The sequence below is a fragment of the Arctopsyche grandis genome, chromosome 9 (genome assembly GCF_051622035.1).
Source record: "Arctopsyche grandis isolate Sample6627 chromosome 9, ASM5162203v2, whole genome shotgun sequence".
In the NCBI taxonomy this organism is placed as follows: Eukaryota; Metazoa; Arthropoda; class Insecta; order Trichoptera; family Hydropsychidae; genus Arctopsyche; species Arctopsyche grandis.
In genome coordinates, this window is record NC_135363.1 from 26,274,718 (window position 1) to 26,294,907 (window position 20,190).

General features: G+C 39.8%; 1 protein-coding gene across 1 annotated transcript in view; it reads left to right on the top strand.

The window, feature by feature from the left end:
* Nucleotides 1-12,323: 12,323 nt before the first annotated feature.
* The window catches only part of LOC143917330 (uncharacterized), a 50,717-nt gene continuing 42,850 nt past the window's right edge, over nt 12,324-20,190 (top strand). The window contains exon 1 of the mRNA XM_077438812.1: nt 12,324-13,043. Coding sequence (XP_077294938.1) covers nt 12,324-13,043 — 720 coding nt within the window. The remainder of the gene's footprint in view (nt 13,044-20,190) is intronic.

A 20,190-nucleotide genomic window follows, 5' to 3' on the forward strand; every position in this document is an offset into this window, starting at 1 on the left:
AATAATACAATCTTGAATTATTTGATTTCGGCGATGGTTAGGTTGGGTTGGGTTAGGTTTTGTGAGGTAAGCACGATTTGTGTATATTTTTGCAATGTCAAATTCTATGATTTCGGTGATGGTTAGGTTAGGTTGGGTTAGGTTTGGTGAAGTTAGCACGATTTGTGTAAATTTATGCAATGTCGAATTCTTTGACTTCGGTGTCGGTTAGGTTAGGTTGGGTTACGTTTAGTGTGGTGAGCGAGTTTTTTGTAAATCTTAAAATCTCGAAATATTTGATTTCGGGGTTGGTTAGGTTAGGTTGGGTTAGGTTTGGTGAGGTTAGCGAGTTTTGTGTAAATCTCAAAATCTCGAATTCTTTGATTTCGGTGATGTTAGGTTAGGTTGGGTTAGGTTTGTAAGGTAAGCACGATTTGTGTATATTTTTGCAATGTCGAATTCTTTGATTTCGGTGATGGTTAGGTAAGGTTGGGTTGGGTTTGGTGAGGTTAGCGAGTTTTGTGTTAATCTAACAATCTTGAATTATTGGATTTCGGTGATGGTTAGGTTGGGTTGGGTTCGGTTTTGTGAGGTAAGCCCGATTTGTGTATATTTTTGCAATGTCAAATGCTTTGATTTCGGTGAGGGTTAGGTTAGGTTGGGTAAGGTTTGGTGAGGTTCGCACGATTTGTGTAAATTTATGCAATGTCGAATTCTTTGACTTCGGTGACGGTTAGGTTAGGTTGGGTTACGTTTAGTGTGGTGAGCGAGTTTTTTGTAAATCTTAAAATCTCGAAATATTTGATTTCGGTGTTGGTTAGGTTAGGTTGGGTTAGGTTTGGTGAGGTAAGCACGATTTGTGTATATTTTTGCAATGTCAAATTTTTTGATTTCGGTGATGGTTAGGTTAAGTTGGGTTAGGTTTGTTGAGGTTAGCGAGTTTTTTGTATATTTATGCAATGTCGAATTCTTTATCTACGGTGAAGGTTAGATTAGGTTGGGTTACATTTGGTGAGGTTAGCGAGTTTTGTGTAAATCTTACAGTCTCGAATTTTTTGATGTCGGTGATGGTTAGGTTGGGCTGGGATAGGTTTTGTGAGGTAATCACGATTTGGGTATATTTTTGCAATGTCAAATTTTTTGATTTCGGTGATGGTAAGGTTAAGTTGGGTTAGGTTTGTTGAGGTTAGCGAGTTTTTTGTATATTTATGCATGGTCGAATTCTTTGACCACGGTGAAGGTTAGGTTAGGTTGGGTTACGTTTAGTGTGGTGAGCGAGTTTTTTGTAAATCTTAAAATCTCGAAATATTTGATTTCGGTGTTGGTAAGGTTAGGTTGGGTTAGGTTTGGTGAGGTGAGCGAGATTTGTGTAAATCTAACAATCTTGAATTATTTGATTTCGGTGATGGTTAGGTTGGCTTGGGTTCGGTTTTGTGAGGTAAGCATGATTTGTGTATATTTTTGCAATGTCAAATTCTTTAATTTCGGTGATGGTTAGGTTAAGTTGGGTTAGATTTGTTGAGGTTAGCGAGTTTTATGTATATTTATGCATGGTCGAATTCTTTGACCACGGTGAAGGTTAGGTTAGTTTGGGTTACGTTTAGTGTGGTGAGCGAGTTTTTTGTAAATCTTAAAATCTCGAAATATTTGATTTCGGTGTTGGTAAGGTTAGGTTGGGTTAGGTTTGGTGAGGTGAGCGAGTTTTGTGTAAATCTCAAAATCTCGAATTCTTTGATTTCGGTGATGTTTGGTTAGGTTGGGTTAGGTTTGTGAGGTTAGCACGATTTGTGTATATTTTTGCAATGTCGAATTCTTTGATTTCGGTGATGGTTAGGTAAGGTTGGGTTGGGTTTGGTGAGGTTAGCGAGTTTTGTGTTAATCTAACAATCTTGAATTATTTGATTTCGGTGATGGTTAGGTTGGGTTGGGTTCGGTTTTGTGAGGTAAGCACGATTTGTGTATATTTTTGCAATGTCAAATTTTTTGATTTCGATGATGGTTAGGTTAAGTTGGGTTAGGTTTGTTGAGGTTAGCGAGTTTTTTGTATATTTATGCAATGTCGAAATCTTTGATTTCGGGAATGGTTAGGTTAGGTTGGGTTAGGTTTGGTGAGGTTAGCGAGTTTTGTGTAAATCTCAAAATCTCGAATTCTTTGATTTCGGTGATGTTAGGTTAGGTTGGGTTAGGTTTGGTGAGGTTAGGGAGTTTTTTGTAAATCTGACAATCTCGAATTCTTTAATTTCGGTGTTGTATAGGTAAGGTTGGGTTAGGTTTGGTGGGGTTAGCAGGATTTTTGTATATTTATGCAATGTCGAATTCTTTGATTTCGGTGAAGGTAAGGTTAGGTTAATTTACGTTTAGTGAAGTAAGCGAGTTTTGTGTAAATAATACAATCTTGAATTATTTGATTTCGGCGATGGTTAGGTTGGGTTGGGTTAGGTTTTGTGAGGTAAGCACGATTTGTGTATATTTTTGCAATGTCAAATTCTATGATTTCGGTGATGGTTAGGTTAGGTTGGGTTAGGTTTGGTGAAGTTAGCACGATTTGTGTAAATTTATGCAATGTCGAATTCTTTGACTTCGGTGTCGGTTAGGTTAGGTTGGGTTACGTTTAGTGTGGTGAGCGAGTTTTTTGTAAATCTTAAAATCTCGAAATATTTGATTTCGGGGTTGGTTAGGTTAGGTTGGGTTAGGTTTGGTGAGGTTAGCGAGTTTTGTGTAAATCTCAAAATCTCGAATTCTTTGATTTCGGTGATGTTAGGTTAGGTTGGGTTAGGTTTGTAAGGTTAGCACGATTTGTGTATATTTTTGCAATGTCGAATTCTTTGATTTCGGTGATGGTTAGGTAAGGTTGGGTTGGGTTTGGTGAGGTTAGCGAGTTTTGTGTTAATCTAACAATCTTGAATTATTTGATTTCGGTGATGGTTAGGTTGGGTTGGGTTCGGTTTTGTGAGGTAAGCACGATTTGTGTATATTTTTGCAATGTCAAATGCTTTGATTTCGGTGAGGGTTAGGTTAGGTTGGGTAAGGTTTGGTGAGGTTCGCACGATTTGTGTAAATTTATGCAATGTCGAATTCTTTGACTTCGGTGACGGTTAGGTTAGGTTGGGTTACGTTTAGTGTGGTGAGCGAGTTTTTTGTAAATCTTAAAATCTCGAAATATTTGATTTCGGTGTTGGTTAGGTTAGGTTGGGTTAGGTTTGGTGAGGTAAGCACGATTTGTGTATATTTTTGCAATGTCAAATTTTTTGATTTCGGTGATGGTTAGGTTAAGTTGGGTTAGGTTTGTTGAGGTTAGCGAGTTTTTTGTATATTTATGCAATGTCGAATTCTTTATCTACGGTGAAGGTTAGATTAGGTTGGGTTACATTTGGTGAGGTTAGCGAGTTTTGTGTAAATCTTACAGTCTCGAATTTTTTGATGTCGGTGATGGTTAGGTTGGGCTGGGATAGGTTTTGTGAGGTAATCACGATTTGGGTATATTTTTGCAATGTCAAATTTTTTGATTTCGGTGATGGTAAGGTTAAGTTGGGTTAGGTTTGTTGAGGTTAGCGAGTTTTTTGTATATTTATGCATGGTCGAATTCTTTGACCACGGTGAAGGTTAGGTTAGGTTGGGTTACGTTTAGTGTGGTGAGCGAGTTTTTTGTAAATCTTAAAATCTCGAAATATTTGATTTCGGTGTTGGTAAGGTAAGGTTGGGTTAGGTTTGGTGAGGTGAGCGAGTTTTGTGTAAATCTCAAAATCTCGAATTCTTTGATTTCGGTGATGTTTGGTTAGGTTGGGTTAGGTTTGTGAGGTTAGCACGATTTGTGTATATTTTTGCAATGTCGAATTCTTTGATTTCGGTGATGGTTAGGTAAGGTTGGGTTGGGTTTGGTGAGGTTAGCGAGTTTTGTGTTAATCTAACAATCTTGAATTATTTGATTTCGGTGATGGTTAGGTTGGGTTGGGTTCGGTTTTGTGAGGTAAGCACGATTTGTGTATATTTTTGCAATGTCAAATGCTTTGATTTCGGTGAGGGTTAGGTTAGGTTGGGTAAGGTTTGGTGAGGTTCGCACGATTTGTGTAAATTTATGCAATGTCGAATTCTTTGACTTCGGTGACGGTTAGGTTAGGTTGGGTTACGTTTAGTGTGGTGAGCGAGTTTTTTGTAAATCTTAAAATCTCGAAATATTTGATTTCGGTGTTGGTTAGGTTAGGTTGGGTTAGGTTTGGTGAGGTAAGCACGATTTGTGTATATTTTTGCAATGTCAAATTTTTTGATTTCGGTGATGGTTAGGTTAAGTTGGGTTAGGTTTGTTGAGGTTAGCGAGTTTTTTGTATATTTATGCAATGTCGAATTCTTTATCTACGGTGAAGGTTAGATTAGGTTGGGTTACATTTGGTGAGGTTAGCGAGTTTTGTGTAAATCTTACAGTCTCGAATTTTTTGATGTCGGTGATGGTTAGGTTGGGCTGGGATAGGTTTTGTGAGGTAATCACGATTTGGGTATATTTTTGCAATGTCAAATTTTTTGATTTCGGTGATGGTAAGGTTAAGTTGGGTTAGGTTTGTTGAGGTTAGCGAGTTTTTTGTATATTTATGCATGGTCGAATTCTTTGACCACGGTGAAGGTTAGGTTAGGTTGGGTTACGTTTAGTGTGGTGAGCGAGTTTTTTGTAAATCTTAAAATCTCGAAATATTTGATTTCGGTGTTGGTAAGGTTAGGTTGGGTAAGGTTTGGTGAGGTGAGCGAGATTTGTGTAAATCTAACAATCTTGAATTATTTGATTTCGGTGATGGTTAGGTTGGGTTGGGTTCGGTTTTGTGAGGTAAGCATGATTTGTGTATATTTTTGCAATGTCAAATTCTTTAATTTCGGTGATGGTTAGGTTAAGTTGGGTTAGATTTGTTGAGGTTAGCGAGTTTTATGTATATTTATGCATGGTCGAATTCTTTGACCACGGTGAAGGTTAGGTTAGGTTGGGTTACGTTTAGTGTGGTGAGCGAGTTTTTTGTAAATCTTAAAATCTCGAAATATTTGATTTCGGTGTTGGTAAGGTTAGGTTGGGTTATGTTTGGTGAGGTGAGCGAGTTTTGTGTTAATCTCAAAATCTCGAATTCTTTGATTTCGGTGATGTTAGGTTAGGTTGGGTTAGGTTTGTGAGGTTAGCACGATTTGTGTATATTATTGCAATGTCGAATTCTTTGATTTCGGTGATGGTTAGGTTAGGTTGGGTTGGGTTTGGTGAGGTTAGGGAGTTTTGTGTAAATCTAACAATCTTGAACTATTTGATTTCGGTGATGGTTAGGTTGGGTTGGGTTCGGTTTTGTGAGGTACGCATGATTTGTGTATATTTTTGCAATGTCAAATTCTTTGATTTCGGTGATGGTTAGGTTAAGTTGGGTTAGGTTTGTTGAGGTTCGCGAGTTTTATGTAAATCTTACAATCTTAATTTATTTGATTTCGATGGTGGTTAGGTTAGGTTGGTTAAGGTTTGGTGTGGTGAGCGAGTTTTTTGTAAATCTTTAAATCTCGAAATATTTGATTTCGGTGTTGGTTAGGTTAGGTTGGGTTATTTTTGGTGAGGTTAGCACGATTTGTGTATATTTTTGCAATGTCGAATTCTTTGACCACGGTGAAGGTAAGGTTAGGTTGGGTTACGTTTAGTGTGGTGAGCGAGTTTTTTGTAAATCTTAAAATCTCGAAATATTTGATTTCGGGGTTGGTTAGGTTAGGTTGGGTTAGGTTTGGTGAGGTTAGCGAGTTTTGTGTAAATCTCAAAATCTCGAATTCTTTGATTTCGGTGATGTTAGGTTAGGTTGGGTTAGGTTTGTAAGGTTAGCACGATTTGTGTATATTTTTGCAATGTCGAATTCTTTGATTTCGGTGATGGTTAGGTAAGGTTGGGTTGGGTTTGGTGAGGTTAGCGAGTTTTGTGTTAATCTAACAATCTTGAATTATTTGATTTCGGTGATGGTTAGGTTGGGTTGGGTTCGGTTTTGTGAGGTAAGCACGATTTGTGTATATTTTTGCAATGTCAAATGCTTTGATTTCGGTGAGGGTTAGGTTAGGTTGGGTAAGGTTTGGTGAGGTTCGCACGATTTGTGTAAATTTATGCAATGTCGAATTCTTTGACTTCGGTGACGGTTAGGTTAGGTTGGGTTACGTTTAGTGTGGTGAGCGAGTTTTTTGTAAATCTTAAAATCTCGAAATATTTGATTTCGGTGTTGGTTAGGTTAGGTTGGGTTAGGTTTGGTGAGGTAAGCACGATTTGTGTATATTTTTGCAATGTCAAATTTTTTGATTTCGGTGATGGTTAGGTTAAGTTGGGTTAGGTTTGTTGAGGTTAGCGAGTTTTTTGTATATTTATGCAATGTCGAATTCTTTATCTACGGTGAAGGTTAGATTAGGTTGGGTTACATTTGGTGAGGTTAGCGAGTTTTGTGTAAATCTTACAGTCTCGAATTTTTTGATGTCGGTGATGGTAAGGTTGGGCTGGGATAGGTTTTGTGAGGTAATCACGATTTGGGTATATTTTTGCAATGTCAAATTTTTTGATTTCGGTGATGGTAAGGTTAAGTTGGGTTAGGTTTGTTGAGGTTAGCGAGTTTTTTGTATATTTATGCATGGTCGAATTCTTTGACCACGGTGAAGGTTAGGTTAGGTTGGGTTACGTTTAGTGTGGTGAGCGAGTTTTTTGTAAATCTTAAAATCTCGAAATATTTGATTTCGGTGTTGGTAAGGTTAGGTTGGGTTAGGTTTGGTGAGGTGAGCGAGTTTTGTGTTAATCTCAAAATCTCGAATTCTTTGATTTCGGTGATGTTTGGTTAGGTTGGGTTAGGTTTGTGAGGTTAGCACGATTTGTGTATATTTTTGCAATGTCGAATTCTTTGATTTCGGTGATGGTTAGGTAAGGTTGGGTTGGGTTTGGTGAGGTTAGCGAGTTTTGTGTTAATCTAACAATCTTGAATTATTTGATTTCGGTGATGGTTAGGTTGGGTTGGGTTCGGTTTTGTGAGGTAAGCACGATTTGTGTATATTTTTGCAATGTCAAATTTTTTGATTTCGATGATGGTTAGGTTAAGTTGGGTTAGGTTTGTTGAGGTTAGCGAGTTTTTTGTATATTTATGCAATGTCGAAATCTTTGATTTCGGGAATGGTTAGGTTAGGTTGGGTTAGGTTTGGTGAGGTTAGCGAGTTTTGTGTAAATCTCAAAATCTCGAATTCTTTGATTTCGGTGATGTTAGGTTAGGTTGGGTTAGGTTTGGTGAGGTTAGGGAGTTTTTTGTAAATCTGACAATCTCGAATTCTTTAATTTCGGTGTTGTATAGGTAAGGTTGGGTTAGGTTTGGTGGGGTTAGCAGGATTTTTGTATATTTATGCAATGTCGAATTCTTTGATTTCGGTGAAGGTAAGGTTAGGTTAATTTACGTTTAGTGAAGTAAGCGAGTTTTGTGTAAATAATACAATCTTGAATTATTTGATTTCGGCGATGGTTAGGTTGGGTTGGGTTAGGTTTTGTGAGGTAAGCACGATTTGTGTATATTTTTGCAATGTCAAATTCTATGATTTCGGTGATGGTTAGGTTAGGTTGGGTTAGGTTTGGTGAAGTTAGCACGATTTGTGTAAATTTATGCAATGTCGAATTCTTTGACTTCGGTGTCGGTTAGGTTAGGTTGGGTTACGTTTAGTGTGGTGAGCGAGTTTTTTGTAAATCTTAAAATCTCGAAATATTTGATTTCGGGGTTGGTTAGGTTAGGTTGGGTTAGGTTTGGTGAGGTTAGCGAGTTTTGTGTAAATCTCAAAATCTCGAATTCTTTGATTTCGGTGATGTTAGGTTAGGTTGGGTTAGGTTTGTAAGGTTAGCACGATTTGTGTATATTTTTGCAATGTCGAATTCTTTGATTTCGGTGATGGTTAGGTAAGGTTGGGTTGGGTTTGGTGAGGTTAGCGAGTTTTGTGTTAATCTAACAATCTTGAATTATTTGATTTCGGTGATGGTTAGGTTGGGTTGGGTTCGGTTTTGTGAGGTAAGCACGATTTGTGTATATTTTTGCAATGTCAAATGCTTTGATTTCGGTGAGGGTTAGGTTAGGTTGGGTAAGGTTTGGTGAGGTTCGCACGATTTGTGTAAATTTATGCAATGTCGAATTCGTTGACTTCGGTGACGGTTAGGTTAGGTTGGGTTACGTTTAGTGTGGTGAGCGAGTTTTTTGTAAATCTTAAAATCTCGAAATATTTGATTTCGGTGTTGGTTAGGTTAGGTTGGGTTAGGTTTGGTGAGGTAAGCACGATTTGTGTATATTTTTGCAATGTCAAATTTTTTGATTTCGGTGATGGTTAGGTTAAGTTGGGTTAGGTTTGTTGAGGTTAGCGAGTTTTTTGTATATTTATGCAATGTCGAATTCTTTAATTACGGTGAAGGTTAGATTAGGTTGGGTTACATTTGGTGAGGTTAGCGAGTTTTGTGTAAATCTTACAGTCTCGAATTTTTTGATCTCGGTGATGGTTAGGTTGGGCTGGGATAGGTTTTGTGAGGTAATCACGATTTGGGTATATTTTTGCAATGTCAAATTTTTTGATTTCGGTGATGGTAAGGTTAAGTTGGGTTAGGTTTGTTGAGGTTAGCGAGTTTTTTGTATATTTATGCATGGTCGAATTCTTTGACCACGGTGAAGGTTAGGTTAGGTTGGGTTACGTTTAGTGTGGTGAGCGAGTTTTTTGTAAATCTTAAAATCTCGAAATATTTGATTTCGGTGTTGGTAAGGTTAGGTTGGGTAAGGTTTGGTGAGGTGAGCGAGATTTGTGTAAATCTAACAATCTTGAATTATTTGATTTCGGTGATGGTTAGGTTGGGTTGGGTTCGGTTTTGTGAGGTAAGCATGATTTGTGTATATTTTTGCAATGTCAAATTCTTTAATTTCGGTGATGGTTAGGTTAAGTTGGGTTAGATTTGTTGAGGTTAGCGAGTTTTATGTATATTTATGCATGGTCGAATTCTTTGACCACGGTGAAGGTTAGGTTAGGTTGGGTTACGTTTAGTGTGGTGAGCGAGTTTTTTGTAAATCTTAAAATCTCGAAATATTTGATTTCGGTGTTGGTAAGGTTAGGTTGGGTTATGTTTGGTGAGGTGAGCGAGTTTTGTGTTAATCTCAAAATCTCGAATTCTTTGATTTCGGTGATGTTAGGTTAGGTTGGGTTAGGTTTGTGAGGTTAGCACGATTTGTGTATATTATTGCAATGTCGAATTCTTTGATTTCGGTGATGGTTAGGTTAGGTTGGGTTGGGTTTGGTGAGGTTAGGGAGTTTTGTGTAAATCTAACAATCTTGAACTATTTGATTTCGGTGATGGTTAGGTTGGGTTGGGTTCGGTTTTGTGAGGTACGCATGATTTGTGTATATTTTTGCAATGTCAAATTCTTTGATTTCGGTGATGGTTAGGTTAAGTTGGGTTAGGTTTGTTGAGGTTCGCGAGTTTTATGTAAATCTTACAATCTTAATTTATTTGATTTCGATGGTGGTTAGGTTAGGTTGGTTAAGGTTTGGTGTGGTGAGCGAGTTTTTTGTAAATCTTTAAATCTCGAAATATTTGATTTCGGTGTTGGTTAGGTTAGGTTGGGTTATTTTTGGTGAGGTTAGCACGATTTGTGTATATTTTTGCAATGTCGAATTCTTTGACCACGGTGAAGGTAAGGTTAGGTTGGGTTACGTTTAGTGTGGTGAGCGAGTTTTTTGTAAATCTTAAAATATCGAAATATTTGATTTCGTTGTTGGTTAGTTTAGGTTGGGTTAGGTTTGGTGAGGTGAGCGAGTTTTGTGTAAATCTCAAAATCTCGAATTCTTTGATTTCGGTGATGTTAGGTTAGGTTGGGTTAGGTTTGGTGAGGTTAGCACGATTTGTGTATATTTTTGCAATGTCGAATTCTTTGATTTCGGTGATAGTTAGGTTAGGTTGGGTTGGGTTTGGTGAGGTTAGCGAGTTTGGGTATGAGCAGCCGTGGTGAGCGGACGGGATAGCGGCGGTCTTTCCTGCTATTGCTGAAGCTGACTGCAACTGCTCTCCAACGTCGCATTGCGGTGTCCAGAGGACTTCATTGACTCCAAAGTAATGTATTAGCATTCTTATAGCATCTGCATCAGCTCCAGACGAGGTAAGGAATCGAGGTAAGTTTTCATTAAAAATTCGTTACGTTGCATAGATACGCTAACCTTGTTTACAGCTGGCTACGCTTGCGGTTGATCGTAATACCACTAACTCTGAACAAGTGAAGCATTGCGCATGCGCGTGTTCAAAAAAAAAGTAAATTAAAACCAACGGCTACGAAGAACTTGCAATCTGCGATCACATCGAATACATAGAAGACGTTGCATGGAAGCAATCAAGTTTATTTCATCATCGTCGCGGTGAATTTTGGGACTTTCAACTGGTGCTAAAAGGCATAGTTGGCGTTCACATCTCAATCACAACACAAACGCCCAACGAAAAGGCATCGATAACAATTGTGTTGCTAATAGCTGTTTTTTAACAGTGCAATCAAGTGCCGATTGAATAATCAACGACCACGGTGAACGTTGTATCGGAAGGATTGGATTCGTTTTACATATTGCACAAAAGCACTTCAACTATTGTAATTTATAGCTGGAATTGGAGGCAAGAGACAGATTTGGGTTTCATTTCCTCAGCACAATACAGGTGGCTAAGGAAAACTTATCGATACCAACAACAACTACGTTGCTAACGGCTTTATGCGCTTGCAGCAAAACGAAATAACATTAAATATGACCAATGCGCATGTGTGTGCTGAATAAATAATAAACGGCAACGGTGAATTTTTTCATTGGTTAGATTGAATTCGGCAAACGAATTAGACACATTGCTTTGAAAAACTCGAATTACTATCATTTACACACACCCACGGTGAATCGTAACACTGTTGACTCGAGACAAGAGACAAAGTTAGTGTTAAAGTGTCCATCACAACATAAACGTCTTACAACAGCTCATTAATAACAATAACAACTACGTTGCTAACGACTTGTTGCGATTACGGCAGATCAAAGTACCACTAACAACGACCAAAATAAATAGTGTGCGAGCGCGTACCGATTGAAAAATTAACGATCACGGTGAACTTTTTAGTCGGAGAAATTGGAATAATGACAACAATGGCTAGCATATCTTTGGAAATGTGTGAGATTACTGCTAAAGAAGCTCTCGAGCAGAAGGTATTCCACAAATTAGAATTAATTCTAATTGATCTCAATAGTAAAATACGTAAAAATACCTACGTTCCAATCAAGGATGGAATTGAAGAGGCAATGATAGCCTTTAATACATATAAAGACATAAAACTAGACCTGTTAAAGCATAGATTACAAACTTAAACACTAATAGAACTCAATCCCACCTCGAGCGATGTTTTAAAGAATCCTCCAAATGCTTTAATACCGGAAAATCCCGCAATCATGGACTCGGCATCCTCACTAGATCAACCAAAAGAGGATTCCTGGAAAGAAGTAAGGTCAAAAAGAAGGCGGAATAAAAAGAATAAAAGAACAAATAATACAAAGAACACCAACAACAACAACGATCGGCGTCAGCCAAACATTGAAAATATCTTTCAAGATCGATATGCGCGATTTCCACCAGGCCCCAGAAATGAGGCTATAACAATAAAGTCAGACGGCACGGTGACATATGCAGACACCTTAAAGAAAATCAGAAAAGAAATTCCAATGGAGAATGTAGATGTTGCCGCTATTCGTCAAACAAAGGGTGGAGAAGTTCTTATAAAAATGCAAAAAGGAACAACAAAAACGGAAGAGCTAATGGGTGCGATTTCCGCGATTCTGGGCAATGGTGCGACTGTGAAGAAGCTCGTCCCTGGAGTCGTCATTGAAATACGGGACATCGATGGGGCCACGAATGAGACAGAATTGATGGAGGCATTAGCAAGCGCTTCACCACATGTGGTGAGAAATGCGCGATTGATCACGTTCAAACCGGCTTATGGAGGCACTCAGATGGCGATGGTCAAACTCCCGAGAGACGATGCCACTGAATTGATTAAGGCTGGAAGAATTCGAATCGGATGGGTCAATTGTCGTTTGAGGCCCCGAGTCCATATAATAAGATGCTTCAGGTGTCGGGGATTCGGACACATTGCGGTAGAATGCGCCAGCAAACTAGACAGAAGCAAAGAATGCAACAAGTGCGGCCAGGAAGGCCATAAAGCTGTGATTTGTAAGAACGACCCACACTGCAGCATTTGTGAAGGAGAAAAAATAAGCAGCGGTCATCAGACCGGTAGTCGAAGCTGTGCAGCCCTCCGGACTGCTCTGAAAGGACGAACACAACAATGATCCGCATACTCCAGATCAATCTGAATGGATGCCAGGCGGCGCAGGATGTGATGATACAGACAGCAGAGGAGCGGCGAGCGGACCTCGTGATTGTGTCTGAACAGTACCGCAACATTCCTCATCGATGGTATTCGGATGCAAGCTCAAGATCTGCAATCTACACACCAACTGCCCACCTGCGAATCACGAATGCTGTTTCAATTGGCGTCCAAGGCTGGACGTGGGTGGAGATGAGGGGAGTGAGGTTCTATAGCTGCTATTTTTCTCCTAGTGCAACAGTAGAGGAGTTCAAGAGAGATCTCGTCTGCCTTGAAGATGACGTGAGAACATCGACCTTACCTGTTGTCGTTGCCGGAGATTTTAACTCAAAAGCTCCAGAGTGGGGCTCTCAAAAAACGGATCGCAGAGGTATTTTACTCTCTGAAATGGCATCGCATTTACATCTGCATGCGGCCAACGTAGGAAGTGCTTACACGTTCGTTCGTGGCAGCACCGGATCGGTCATCGATGTCACATTTGCAGGTGAAACAATAATTGGCAGGATCCGAAAATGGCAAGTGCTTGACAGCTACTCTCACAGCGACCATCGCTACATTGGCTTCGAGTTGGAAGATCGCCTCGCCGGGCCACAAATGTTACCTTCTAGTTCTGGCTGGGGAGCTCGTAAGCTGGACATCGTAGCTTTGGACGAAGCCGTTGCAGAACTAAGATCAAAAGTGACTGACGTCGCAAGCAGCGGGGTTGGAGCCGAAGACATTGCCAACTCATTAAATGACCTATTGAGTGAGAGCTGCGACGCATCGATGCCGAGACGCGGAGGTAAAAAGAGGCACCCGGTCTTCTGGTGGACCGAAAACATCGCCATACTTCGCCGCGAGTGCTTAACCTGCAGACGCCGAGCACAACGACGGTCAAGCAATGAACAGCACAGAGTGAAATATCAAGAAGCCAGGATAGCTTTACGAAAAGCTATAAAAGAAAGTAAAGAGAGATGCTGGAAAGAGCTCTGCAAATCGATTGATGTGGATCCGTGGGGGAGCCCATATAAGATCATAAGGAAAAAGCTCCGAATTGGAACTGTCGATCCATATCTTGAAAATAAGGCGAGTCTTGAATTGGTCATAGATGGCCTCTTTCCGCAACACCCAGTGATGGAAAGACGATCGGCGAGCAGTACTGGTGATGAGATGCCGATTTTCACGGAGGAAGAAGTCGTAGCAGCCGCCAAACGAATAAATATTGAAAAGGCGCCGGGACCGGACTGCATTCCAAACGCAGTTATTAAAAGAATTGCCTTGAGCGATCCTGCGTTGCTGTTGACGACCTTCAATGCTTGTCTGTCGGAAGGAACCTTTCCAAAACCATGGAAAAGACAAAAACTCGTGCTGATTTCAAAAGGAAAGGGAGGCCCACCAGGACCTTCATCATACAGGCCACTCTGCCTACTTGATGGGGTAGGAAAGTTACTAGAGAGACTTCTCCTACAGCGACTACAACAACAGCTAGAAAACAGCGACACAGGACTGTCATCGCAGCAATTTGGATTTCGACCCGGTCGCTCAACTATTGACGCGATCAGTGAAGTCGTAAACACCGTAAGACTTGCATGGCGTGGGAGCGTCAAGGCGAGCAAACATGTTGTGATGATCGCGCTCGACATAAAAAATGCATTCAACACTGCCAACTGGGGAAGGACTCTCGATGCATTAGTCACTATCAATGCTCCGGAAAAACTTATCAAGATGATCGAAAGCTATTTTTCGGACAGAATCCTTCTGTATGAATGCATGGGCAAAAAATACGAACGATCAGTCACTGCGGGCGTACCACAGGGATCGGTCCTGGGCCCGGCGCTTTGGAATGTAATGTACGACGGCTTGTTGAAAATCCAAATGCCAGATGAAACGAGCCTGGTCGCCTTTGCTGACGATGTCGCGTTGCTTGTCACCGCAAAGAACACAACATCTTTACGCCTAAGAAGCGAAGAAGCCATTAGAAGGGTTAAAAAATGGCTCGTGGATGCGGGCTTGGAGCTCGCCGTCCAGAAAACCGAAGCTGTATTCTTCACAAGACGTAGAAAGCTGCTGCCTCCTCAAATAACAGTCAACGGTTTTGAGGTGACGTTCAGCAGATCACTGCGGTATTTGGGAGTGCAGTTAGATGACAAACTACGCTTTGCAAAACATGCGGAAAAAGCGGGAGCTAGGGCGGCCCAAATAGCAGAAGACCTCGCCAGACTGATGCCCAACATCGGTAGACCGAAACAGAGGAGAAGAAAACTAAACTGTGAAGTAGTACACTCAGTCCTCCTGTACGGTGCTCCGATTTGGGCGGAAAAAACAAAGGTTGAGAGGACGAGGCTCAGCCTCGCTAGAGTACAAAGAAGAGCTGCATTAAGAGTCGCAGCGGCATACCGAACAGTATCAGAAGATGCCATCCTGGTGTTGTGCGCCATTCCACCGATCGACTTACTCGCTCTAGAACGACAAGCGATCTACAGAGGTGAAAAAAAGAGTACAGCCAGAGAAACAACGATGATCAAATGGCAAGACAGATGGAGCAACTCTAAAAAAGGTCGATGGACACACCATCTCATCGGAGACCTAAAAGCGTGGTGCCAAAGAAAGCACGGCGAACTAAATCACCACACGACCCAAATACTCACAGGTCACGGGTGCTTCGGGACCTACCTACACAAAATAGGAAAGGAAACAACTCCGAAGTGCCACCACTGTGAAAACGAGAAAGACGACGCGGCCCACACAACCTTTGATTGTCCAGCATGGGAAGACGACAGAAGAACATTCAGAACTGTAATCGGCGTAGAACACCTGACGCCGATAAACATAATCTTCGTCATACTGGATAGCGCAACTGCCTGGTCAGCGTGGGAAGCATTTGCTTCGATGATAATGAAAAATAAAGAAGAAGCAGAAAGAACCCGAGAACTCGAAGGAAGAGCCATAAATGGCTAAGACAAAACTGCTTTCCCGAAGCAAAACATGAAAATGTGTCCGGGGAGCAGAGGTGTCAAGGGGGTGGGGTTTAGTCGGTAAAAATCCGACACTATCCTCCAGTTCGGGCTGGAGGATGTCTTTGGAAGATTCCCCACCTCCGACGATAAAAAAAAAGAAAAAAAAAAAAAAAAAAAAAAAAAAAGGTTAGCGAGTTTTATGTAAATCTTACAATCTCAAATTATTTGATTTCGATGGTGGTAAGGTAAGGTTGGTTAAGGTTTGGTGTTGTAACCGAGATTCGTGTAAATCTTACAATCTCGAATTCATTGATTTCGGAAATGGTTAGGTTAGGTTGGGTTAGGTTTGGTGAGGTTAGCGAGTTTTGTGTAAATCTGACAATCTCGACTATTTTAATTTCGGTATTGTATAGGTAGGTTGGGTTAGGTTTGGTGAGGTTAGCACGATATTTGTATATTTTTACAATGTCGAATTCTTTGATTTCGGTGAAGGTTAGGTTAGGTTGGGTTACGTTTGGTAAAGTTAGCGAGTTTTGTGTAAAACTTACAATCTCGAATTCTTTGATTACGGTGATGGCAAGGTTAGGTTGGGTAAGGTTTGGTGAGGTTAGCGAGTTTTGTGTATATTTATGCAATGTCGAATTTTTTGATTTCGGTGATAGTTAGGTTAGGTTGGGTTAGGTTTGGTGAGGTTAGCGAGTTTTGTGTAAATCTGACAATCTCGACTATTTTGATTTCGGTATTGTATAGGTAGGTTGGGTTAGGTTTGGTGAGGTTAGCACGATTTGTGTATATTTTTGCAATGACAAATTCTTTGATTTCGGTGATGGTTAGGTTAAGTTGGGTTAGGTTTGTTGAGGGTAGCGAGTTTTTTGTATATTTATGCAATGTCGAATTTTTTGATTTCGGTGATGGTTAGGTTAGGTTGGGTTAGGTTTGGTGAGGTTAGCGAGCTTTGTGTAAATCTGACAATCTCGAATTCTTTGATTTCGGCATTGTATTGGTAGGTTGGGTTAGGTATGGTGAAATTAGCACGATATTTGTATATTTTTACAATGTCAAATTCTTTGATTTCGGTGAAGGTTAGGTTAGGTTGGGTTACGTTTGGTAAAGTTAGCGAGTTTTGTGCAAAACTTACAATCTCTAATTCTTTGATTACGGTGATGGCAAGGTTAGGTTGGGTAAGGTTTGGTGAGGTTAGCGAGTTTTGTGTAAATCTGACAATCTCGACTATTTTGATTTCTGTATTGTATAGGTAGGTTGGGTTAGGTTTGGTGAGGTTAGCACGATATTTGTATATTTTTACAATGTCGAATTCTTTGATTTCGGTGAAGGTTAGGTTAGGTTGGGTTACGTTTGGTAAAGTTAGCGAGTTTTGTGTAAAACTTACAATCTCGAATTCTTTGATTACGGTGATGGTAAGGTTAAGTTGGGTAAGGTTTGGTGAGGTAAGCGAGTTTTGTGTATATTAAGGCAATGTCGAATTCTTTGATTTCGGTGAAGGTTAGGTTAAGTTGGGTTACGTTTGGTGAGGTTAGCGAGATTTGTGTAAATCTTAAAATCTCGAATTCTTTGATTTCGGTGATGGTAAGGTTAGGTTGGGTTGGGTTTGGTGAGGTAAGCGAGTTTTGTGTAAATCTAACAATCTTGAATTATTTGATTTCGGTGATGGTTAGGTTGGGTTGGGTTAGGTTTTGTGAGGTAAGCACGATTTGGGTATATTTTTGCAATGTCAAATTTTTTGATTTCGGTGATGGTTAGGTTAAGTTGGGTTAGGTTTGTTGAGGTTAGCGAGTTTTTTGTATATTTATGCAATGTCGAATTCTTTGATTTCGGTGAAGGTTAGGTTAGGTTGGGTTACATTTGGTGAGGTTAGCGAGTTTTGTGTAAATCTTACAATCTCGAATTTTTTGATTTCGGTGATGGTTTGGTGAGGTAGGGATAGGTTTGGTGAGGTTAGCACGATTTGTGTAAATTTTTGCAATGTCGAATTATTTGACCACGGTGAAGGTTAGGTTAGGTTGGGTTGGGTTTGGTGAGGTTAGCGAGTTTTTTGTATATTTATGCAATGTCCAATTCTTTGATTTCGGTGATGGTTAGGTTGGATTGGATAAGGTTTTGTGAGGTAAGCACGATTTGTGTATATTTTTGCAATGTCAAATTCTTTGATTTCGGTGATGGTTTGGTTAAGTTGGGTTAGGTTTGTTGAGGTTAGCGAGTTTTTTGTATATTTATGCAATGTCGAATTTTTTGATTTCGGTGATAGTTAGGTTAGGTTGGGTTAGGTTTGGTGAGGTTAGCGAGTTTTGTGTAAATCTGACAATCTCGACTATTTTGATTTCGGTATTGTATAGGTAGGTTGGGTTAGGTTTGGTGAGGTTAGCACGATTTGTGTATATTTTTGCAATGACAAATTCTTTGATTTCGGTGATGGTTAGGTTAAGTTGGGTTAGGTTTGTTGAGGGTAGCGAGTTTTTTGTATATTTATGCAATGTCGAATTTTTTGATTTCGGTGATGGTTAGGTTAGGTTGGGTTAGGTTTGGTGAGGTTAGCGAATTTTGTGTAAATCTGACAATCTCGAATTCTTTGATTTCGGTATTGTATTGGTAGGTTGGGTTAGGTTTGGTGAGGTTAGCACGATATTTGTATATTTTTACAATGTCAAATTCTTTGATTTCGGTGAAGGTTAGGTTAGGTTGGGTTACGTTTGGTAAAGTTAGCGAGTTTTGTGCAAAACTTACAATCTCTAATTCTTTGATTACGGTGATAGTTAGGTTAGGTTGGGTTAGGTTTGGTGAGGTTAGCGAGTTTTGTGTAAATCTGACAATCTCGACTATTTTGATTTCGGTATTGTATAGGTAGGTTGGGTTAGGTTTGGTGAGGTTAGCACGATATTTGTATATTTTTACAATGTCGAATTCTTTGATTTCGGTGAAGGTTAGGTTAGGTTGGGTTACGTTTGGTAAAGTTAGCGAGTTTTGTGTAAAACTTACAATCTCGAATTCTTTGATTACGGTGATGGTAAGGTTAGGTTGGGTAAGGTTTGGTGAGGTAAGCGAGTTTTGTGTATATTTATGCAATGTCGAATTCTTTGATTTCGGTGAAGGTTAGGTTAAGTTGGGTTACGTTTGGTGAGGTTAGCGAGATTTGTGTAAATCTTAAAATCTCGAATTCTTTGATTTCGGTGATGGTAAGGTTAGGTTGGGTTGGGTTTGGTGAGGTAAGCGAGTTTTGTGTAAATCTAACAATCTTGAATTATTTGATTTCGGTGATGGTAAGGTTGGGTTGGGTTTGGTTTTGTGAGGTAAGCACGATTTGGGTATATTTTTGCAATGTCAAATTTTTTGATTTCGGTGATGGTTAGGTTAAGTTGGGTAAGGTTTGTTGAGGTTAGCGAGTTTTTTGTATATTTATGCAATGTCGAATTCTTTGATTTCGGTGAAGGTTAGGTTAGGTTGAGTTACATTTGGTGAGGTTAGCGAGTTTTGTGTAAATCTTACAATCTCGAATTTTTTGATTTCGGTGATGGTTTGGTGAGGTAGGGATAGGTTTGGTGAGGTTAGCACGATTTGTGTAAATTTTTGCAATGTCGAATTATTTGACCACGGTGAAGGTTAGGTTAGGTTGGGTTACGTTTAGTGTGGTGAGCGAGTTTTTTGTAAATCTTAAAATCTCGAAATATTTGATTTCGGTGTTGGTTAGGTTAGGTTGGGTTAGGTTTGGTGAGGTGAGCGAGTTTTGTGTAAATCTCAAAATCTCGAATTCTTTGATTTCGGTGATGTTAGGTTAGGTTGGGTTGGGTTTGGTGAGGTTAGCGAGTTTTATGTAAATCTAAAAATCTCATATTGTTTGATTTCGATGGTGGTTAGGTATGGTTGGTTAAGGTTTGGTGTGGTTACCGAGTTTTGTGTAAATCTTACAATCTCGAATTCATTGATTTCGGTGATGCTTAGGTTAGGTTGGGTTACGTTTGGTGAGGTTAGCGAGTTTTGTGTAATCCTTACAATCTCGAATTCTTTGATTCTGGTGATGGTAAGGTTAGGTTGGGTTAGGTTTGGTGAGGTAAGCGAGTTTTGTGTAAATCTCAAAATCTCGAATTCTTTGATTTCGGTGATGTTAGGTTAGGTTGGGTTAGGTTTGGTGAGGTTAGCGAGTTTTTTGTAAATCTGACAATCTCGAATTCTTTAATTTCGGTGTTGTATAGGTTTGGTGGGGTTAGCAGGATTTTGGTATATTTATGCAATGTCGAATTCTTTGATTTCGGTGATGGTTGGGTTAGGTTGGGTTGGGTTTGGTGAGGTTAGCGAGTTTTTTGTATATTTATGCAATGTCCAATTCTTTGATTTCGGTGATGGTTAGGTTGGATTGGATAAGGTTTTGTGAGGTAAGCACGATTTGTGTATATTTTTGCAATGTCAAATTCTTTGATTTCGGTGATGGTTTGGTTAAGTTGGGTTAGGTTTGGTGAGGTTAGCGAGTTTTGTGTATATTTATGCAATGTCGAATTTTTTGATTTCGGTGATGGTTAGGTTAGGTTGGGTTAGGTTTGGTGAGGTTAGCGAGTTTTGTGTAAATCTGACAATCTCGACTTCTTTGATTTCGGAATTGTATAGGAAGGTTGGGTTAGGTTTGGTGAGGTTAGCACGATATTTGTATATTTTTACAATGTCGAATTCTTTGACTTCGGTGAAGGTTAGGTTAGGTTGGGTTACGTTTGGTAAAGTTAGCGAGCTTTGTGTAAATCTGACAATCTCGAATTCTTTGATTTCGGTATTGTATAGGTAGGTTGGGTTAGGTTTGGTGAGGTTAGCACGTTATTTGTATATTTTTACAATGTCAAATTCTTTGATTTCGGTGAAGGTTAGGTTAGGTTGGGTTACGTTTGGTA